The 7,293-nt window shown below is 52.5% G+C and overlaps 1 protein-coding gene across 1 annotated transcript; it reads left to right on the top strand.

Moving 5' to 3' along the window:
- Positions 1-5,838: 5,838 nt before the first annotated feature.
- LOC123041824 (ethylene-responsive transcription factor ERF038-like) lies at positions 5,839-6,972 on the top strand. Its single transcript, XM_044464383.1, has one exon. It carries the CDS (start codon positions 5,912-5,914, stop codon positions 6,737-6,739), a length of 828 nt encoding a protein of 275 aa, XP_044320318.1. The 5' UTR covers positions 5,839-5,911; the 3' UTR covers positions 6,740-6,972.
- The last annotated feature ends 321 nt before the right edge of the window (positions 6,973-7,293 follow it).

The following is a 7,293-nucleotide window of genomic DNA, read 5'->3' as shown; positions in this document are numbered from 1 at the left end:
CGCCGGCGTGGACTTCACCGACACCTTCACCCCGGTTGTTAAACCGGGCACGATTCGCGCTGTTCTCCAGCTCGCTGTTTCTCGCGCTTGGCCTGTTCACCAGCTCGATGTGTCTAATGCTTTCTTGCATGGTCATCTCGATGAGCAGGTGTTCTGTCAGCAGCCGACTGGTTTCGTCGACACCGACTATCCGGACCACGTGTGCTTGCTCTCCCGTTCTCTCTACGGGTTGAAGCAGGCACCTCGGGCCTGGTACCAGCGGATCGCGGCCTTCCTCCAGCAACAGGGGTTCCGGTCCACACGGTCCGATGCCTCCCTGTTTGTCTACCACCAGGGCCACGCCACCTCATACCTCCTCCTGTACGTCGACGACATCATCTTGACTGCGTCCTCGCCAGCGCTTCTTCAGCAGATCACAGCTCGCCTCGGCACCGAGTTCGCTCTCAAGGATTTGGGGGCTCTCCACTACTTCCTCGGCATCGAGGTAGTGCGCCGGGCTACTGGCTTCTTCCTGCACCAGTAGAAGTACGCCTACGAGCTTCTGGAGCGAGCGGGCATGCTTAATTGCAAGCCTGCTTCCACGCCTGTCGATACGAAGGCTAAGGTGTCCGCCGTTGAGGGTTCTCCGGCGTCCGAAGCTCCCTTCTACCGCTCCATCGTCGGTGCGCTTCAGTACTTTACACTGACGCGTCCGGACATTCAGTATGCTATCCAGCAGGTGTGCCTTCACATGCACGCTCCTCGTGACACCCATTGGGCTCTCGTGAAACGTATACTTCGGTACATACGTGGCACCACAGCCATGGATCTCACCCTGACGGCCTCGCCAGACACCAGCCTTGTCGCCTACTCCGACGCCGACTGGGCTGGGTGTCCCGACACTCGACGCTCCACCTCCGGCTACTGCGTCTACCTCGGGCCCTCTCTGATTTCGTGGTCGTCTAAACGACAACCCACGGTCTCACGATCGAGCGCCGAGGCCGAGTATCGGGTCGTGGCCAACGCCGTCGCGGAGTGTTCCTGGCTACGACGGCTACTCCAGGAGTTGCTATGTGAGGTCACCAAGGCGACGCTCGTCTACTGTGACAACGTCTCCGCGGTGTACCTCGCTGCCAACCCTGTCCATCACCGACGGACGAAGCACATCGAGCTCGACATCCACTTCGTCCGGGAGCATGTCGCACTTGGTCGTGTTCGTGTTCTCCATGTGCCCACCGATCAGCAGTTCGCCGATGTGATGACGAAGGGGCTACCTACCTCGACGTTCGAGGGGTTTCGGTCCAGTCTTTGCGTCACCGGCGACGCTTCGACTGCGGGGGGTGTTGAACATCTGTAGATGTACGTAGGTCTGAGTTCTGTATGCAGTACCTGTAGTATCTGTCTCCCTCTGTATGTACGTGTATCTTGGGAGACAAGATATCGGTCGCACCCCTTGTACCTATATATATGTGCCTAGTGCACGATCAATCAATTATCGATGCACCAAATCATTCTCTACAGGAACGAGTTGGGTGCTCCAACGTTGAATACTTGCTTGCCAGTAGGGTTAAGAGTAAGACACCTTGAGGTTGAGGGTCGAAGCTACTACGTCTGCTAGTATGTCTGGGCGGACGAGAGGGCTATTGTGCGTACGCACCGGGATGGTGATAGAGAACATAAATGCACGCTGGGCAGGGCAGATGAGGCCTATAACTTACAAGTAATGCGTGATGTGTGACAGTGCGTGCGTGTACCAAGGTGACGTACCGTCGATGGATCCGCCACTACGAGCGGGCCAATATCGGTAAGACGTTCCTGTACAACCAAGTAGTAAACCCCGCCGGCCGGTGCCTTTGATTATGGGGGCTCGTTGCTTAGCCACCAAATGCCGGACGTTCGATAGTAACAATATACTCCAGATAGTACTGTCACTATCTCTCTTATCGAACGGCCGAGATCGCTGCATCGACCCCGCTATCTCTGCACTGTACCCACGAACAATGCTTGGTGTAACAAAAACAAGAAGAAGAATGCTTAAGATTTCAAGCTAGCGAGCTAGCTAGGCTCTCGCGAGGCGCAACCGCGGGTACGTACGCAGCCGTGCGGTTCATCGGCTAAGGCTAAGATAACAGGCAGCCGCAGGGGTTGCCTTCCTTGTTCCATTGGTCGGGTGATGCTTGCGATCTACTCGATCGGCACGGTCGATCTCGATGGGACGCCGCGATATTCGTGAGGTTTCCCGTGCCTTTCGATCGCTTGAGACGAGCGACGTACGGACGTGTTTTTAGTTGTGATTGGGATCTACCCTACGACGCGGGCGCCGCAGGGAGCGGTCGATCTCACGTGCCTGCTTAATTCTCTGGCACAGCTCATGGGGAAGCTCCAGCAGGTCAAAGCATCCTACGTGTTTCACGAAGAACCCTAGCTGCTGGCTTGACGAGGGGATTAACGCCTCGATCGTCCCTGGATTTGCGTTGATTACACGCCGGCCCGGAGTTCCATCTCCAGGCCCGACCTCATTGTCTCCCAAGCTCTGTAATAGTCGTACGCGCTCTACAATGTGTCATCGGTCGTCGCGCGCTGACAACAGGGCCCGCCCGGCGGGACCTCCCTGTCAGTCGGTGCGAGCCAGCGTAAGCACGGCGTGATCTTTGCTACGCTCTGCTGATAGGTTACTGTAGTCTAGCCTCTGAAGCATCTGAAACCACTATTAACGCCGCACAAGCGCCAGAGGTCTGGAGCTCGTCCGGGGCGTGGCATTGCCATGTGCGTCGTGCTTGCAGGATGGTGATCGCAGCGCAAAGCGTAGAAGGAATTAAAATCCGGGCGCAGGTTCCTCGCTAGTACGGAGTACGTACCACTGCCACTGGTGACGGCGTTTAATTCCTCTCCGTTCCATCGGGAGGACGGGCGATGTGGTACGTGGCGAAGCCTCGTTTGATCTCTCTACTTACATATACAAATATCTTTGCCGATCCGCATGGAGTTATTGGACCGAAATTGATGTACACACGACATGGTATGGCCGATGTGCAGCCGACGCAGACTCTACACCGTGAGATTGACATGAATCTAATTAACAAACGGCCTGATGGGCAACGTCGTCTGAGTATCGTCTGAAAGCATCGGCTGCATAGCAATGCTCTTATTGGACCGTACCACGAGCTAGCTTGGACGGTTTAATTGAGGGACAGAGAGAGGGAGCCGATCGCGATCAATCAGAGCCGGAATTTCGGAGCGAGCAATGGTGTGTGCCGTGGCCTAACATTTTCATTTTCCACGGTGTCCGTTTGTGGCATCAGACCTGAAATTTCGCATGGACAGGGGGATATTACGAACGAACGAACGAACCAACGAGAGAGTAATAACGCACCGTTGGAAGTCAAAGCCGAAACCGGACAAAACGAAGCCAAATTCGGCTCTTGAACCGGGCACGCGCGGGCCACCGGATTCCGGCCGAACGTTCGTTGAGATTTGCCCGAGTCCGACGACCTCCAGCCTGCGGCTGTCGAGGGTTTGGCGCCCAGGCAGTATGACGAAGACTGACAGCCATGTGCCACCCCACCACACGTACTACGTCGTGCCGCCAAAGCCAAACTAACCGTTTCTTATGCGAGCTGCATTATGCTATGCATGCAATGCAAGCAGCTCAACTTGACTTGCTCCTTGATGGATCCGCTCCGAGTCGTTAGATTAGGAGTTATTTTCTCCAGAAGATGACTGACCCTGTCTCAGAAGCAGAAGAAGACTGACTTGCATGCCAGGCCTCTGTTAGTTAAGGCTTAACAACCAGTCAACCGTCCATCGGCCAACGAGCGAGCTAGGGAGATCTAGCAGCGCAATAAATCGCCCCAGAAATTGTTTACTTATTTGTAATCGTCATTAATCTAATGGGAGTTTTGTTTTGGACCTGCCGCGGTAGCTGCTGATGATGTAGGGTTCTTCAGCATGCTCCGTCAAGCAAAACAATATGCATGCCCAACTATTCCGCGTAAGCCGGCAACATGTGGCCTGGTGTGGTGTCACTTCAACTGCCCACTTCAGATTTTTTTCTCAATGCAAAGGGCAAAAAAATATGGTTAACATTTTGCCTGTATATATTTTCTCGTGCAAAAAAAGGACATCGTACATGTTGATCAAACCAGCAGTCATACATCATTGATAAAAGAAGGAAAATACGTTGAGGTCCCTGAAGGCCCAATCGTCTTCTTCGCCCTAAAGGGGTCGATGGTGTGGCCTTGTTGCTGCCTCTCCATTACTAGAGCTAGCCGGTCATTGTTGACCGTCAACGAAAAGTCATCAAGGCCACAATCTTGTCGTATTAGCGCCATCGAGAACAAATCGTCAAAGGCATTGCCGCCGAAAGATCCACAAATCCAATATCCCAACCTAAAAAAAAACATAGGCACACGCTTGGCATTGGAAGATACACCAACACGAGGGAGAAGAGGCCGAAGGACCAAATTTCAAAAGGAATCCGCCTCCACCGCTACACGGACAAACCCCGACCTCACGAGCTAGAGAGGCTGACAACCCACACCGACGAGCCATTGCCATAGCTACAGTCAACACGATCAAGATGGGGAGACTCGATGTCACTTAACTCGCCAGATCGACGCGGTCGGCACCACCAACAATGTGTTGCCATGAAGCCCTACTAGGAGCCCCAAAGTGAGGAAAACAAGGGATAAGTTTGGTAGATCGGAACCCTCTTTGATCTTTGGCCTGGTGTTGATGTTTTGGCCATGTTCTTGGACAACGTCAAAAAGATGGTGACCTATCCTTCTCACACGTGGAAAGGATTTACGTCAAAATTCTTAGGTTGCGATATTTGCAAAGGGTACTTCTCAATTAGTGATTTTGGTTTTCTCGATGCCGTGATTTGAGGCAACTCACGAGAGTGTTTTTTCCTTTTGCTTCTTACTATCGTTAATATTAACAGGAATACATAGTCGTCACCGGTAATTTTGGTTACATCTAACGGGCAAAATAAGTTGGTACAGGGGTTTAGTCTCCCGTCGATGGTGTATGATTCTGTGGTAGTGTAAACTCTATTTGTTCCCTTAAAAAAAACTCTATTTTGTAAGGACTATACTGATTATAGAGACTTTTAAAGGAACACATCATGGTAGAGTTTTGATTGTTAGGATTTCCGTATAAGATCTCAATTAGTTTCCGATCCCTAGATTCCTGGCCTCAACCCTACCCCGGATATCACCTTCGTGCTATCATTATCCAATCAAGTTTAAGGGGGCTCCGATGAACCCCAATACAACCCAGTCTGAACGATGATGCGGGGGAGGAGGAGAACAAGCTTGCCGGAGCAGAATCTACAAGCAAATGGTGACACAATAAATCCGAATCAGACGTGTTACCTAACTGGCATTGGTTCACATGGTGTTTCAATGGTTAGTAATTCCATTCTGTTGAATATAAACCAGTTGATTGTAGCATGGTTTAAATACGGTTCAGTGACCTCCCATTTTAATTGACCAATTGACTGCATCCTGCACATGAATAAAGTTCAGTGGCCTCTGATTTTATTGACCAATTGACTGCATCCAGCACATGAATAAAACTTTTCCTACTTGCATGCATATATACTAGTACTACTTCTCTTTGCAAAAACAATATGAGATTGCTTTATTTTGTGTAAATAAACATTAATTAAAAGGCGAAACATTTGCTCCTACCAATTCTTCTTTCCTCAATCCTCACTTCACCTTGTTTATTAAAATAAAAAAATTGTGAATAGTACTAACACGTTGAAAAAGAAAGGAAAACAAACAAAACGCTTTACTCAATGGCCCCAGCGAGAGGCCAAAGAAGAAGCCACCGCTATATATACGGCCGAAGGCGCTCTCTACTCCTCAGTCCCCACGCTTCTTGTAGTCCACCTAGCTACAGGCCTTCAGATCCCTCCTAACGAGCCATGGAGGCAGACGCAAGCCATGCACCCACCACCTCTTCCTCCTCCGTCTCGTCGTCGACATTGTCCACCTCCTCCTCCTCCTCCTCCCTCGCCACCAGTGTGCTAGAGCTCCCCAAGAACCCCAAGCCCAAGCACCCGAAGAAACGCAAGAGAGCCGCCGCCGACCAAGAAACGGACGCCGCCGCGGCCACCATTGGCGCACGAGGAGACGAGAGCAGCTGCTGCAGCACCGACGAAGACAACGCCGCGAGCGTCAAGGCAGCCGTGTCCAAGAGCGGCTTCAAGCACCCGTCGTACCGCGGCGTGCGGCGCCGGAGCTGGGGTAAGTGGGTGTCCGAGATCCGTGAGCCGCGCAAGAAGTCGCGCATCTGGCTCGGCACCTTCCCCACCGCGGAGATGGCGGCGCGAGCCCACGACGTGGCCGCGCTCGCCATCAAGGGCCGCTCCGCGCACCTCAACTTCCCGGAGCTCGCCCACGAGCTGCCCCGCCCGGACTCCACGTCGCCCGCGGACATCCAGGCCGCCGCCGCGAAGGCCGCCGCCACCGCCGCCGTGCAGTGCGAGGCCGAGCCGGAGCACGAGCACGAGCCCGAGACGCCGTCGTCGTCCGGCGCCGTTTCGGAGACACCGGAGGCTGCAGCCTGCACCGAAGCGGTGCCCGCGGACAGCGGCGAGGTCGACAATGCGCTGTTCGACCTGCCCGACCTTCTTCTGGACCTGAGGGATGGGCTCTTCTGGTCGCCGGTCTGGCCGGTGGCGCTGGCCGCCGAGGAGTACGACGGGGGCTGCTGCGTTGGGCTCAGTGAGCCTCTCTTGTGGGCCGAGTAGGAATATATTCTTCAGTTTTTACCGTTCTGGGCTCATGAATTGCTTTGCTAGTGTACTAGTAGTATGGCAAGGTTGGCTAAAAAAAAGTAGTATGGCAAGGATAAAAGATTTAGTGGTAGCAGTAGCACTGCTATTGGAAAAAAGTTATCGTCAGCTGTTTGTGAGTCTTCTTCACTCGTCCATGAAACATGTGTGCTTTTTTTTATTGCTATCAACAAAAGAAGCTTTGCCAGGCAGGATGGACTTCCCTGGAAAAGAAGACACAGGTTTACTCTACAAGTTTGCAAATGCTTTAGATGATTGCTCAGTTGATGGACACTCCTACATGGTGGGCCGCCGTTTAGTGGCAGCTAGCAGTTAATTAACTCGATGCGTTGCAATTATGTTTTGTCAGTTTGATGATATTCATATGGTGATGGCCTGGTGGGCTGCCGGCCGGATTTATACAAGCAAAAATAAAAAATCCAAATTCCTTCCTGATTTCACAAACGAGTTTGGCAGTAAGGAATGGACTCTTGTGTTAGCGTGTTATACTGCCCCACTCTCCAGCAGAA

The sequence above is a fragment of the Triticum aestivum genome, chromosome 2B, assembly GCF_018294505.1.
Source record: "Triticum aestivum cultivar Chinese Spring chromosome 2B, IWGSC CS RefSeq v2.1, whole genome shotgun sequence".
In the NCBI taxonomy this organism is placed as follows: Eukaryota; Viridiplantae; Streptophyta; class Magnoliopsida; order Poales; family Poaceae; genus Triticum; species Triticum aestivum.
Note: the sequence above shows the minus strand (reverse complement) of the source record. Positions and strands in the feature narration are given on the sequence as shown.

Coding starts and splice junctions, on each gene's coding strand:
- LOC123041824 (XM_044464383.1), top strand. CDS start 5,912: ATGGAGGCAGACGCAAGCCATGCACCCACCACCTCTTCCTCCTCCGTC.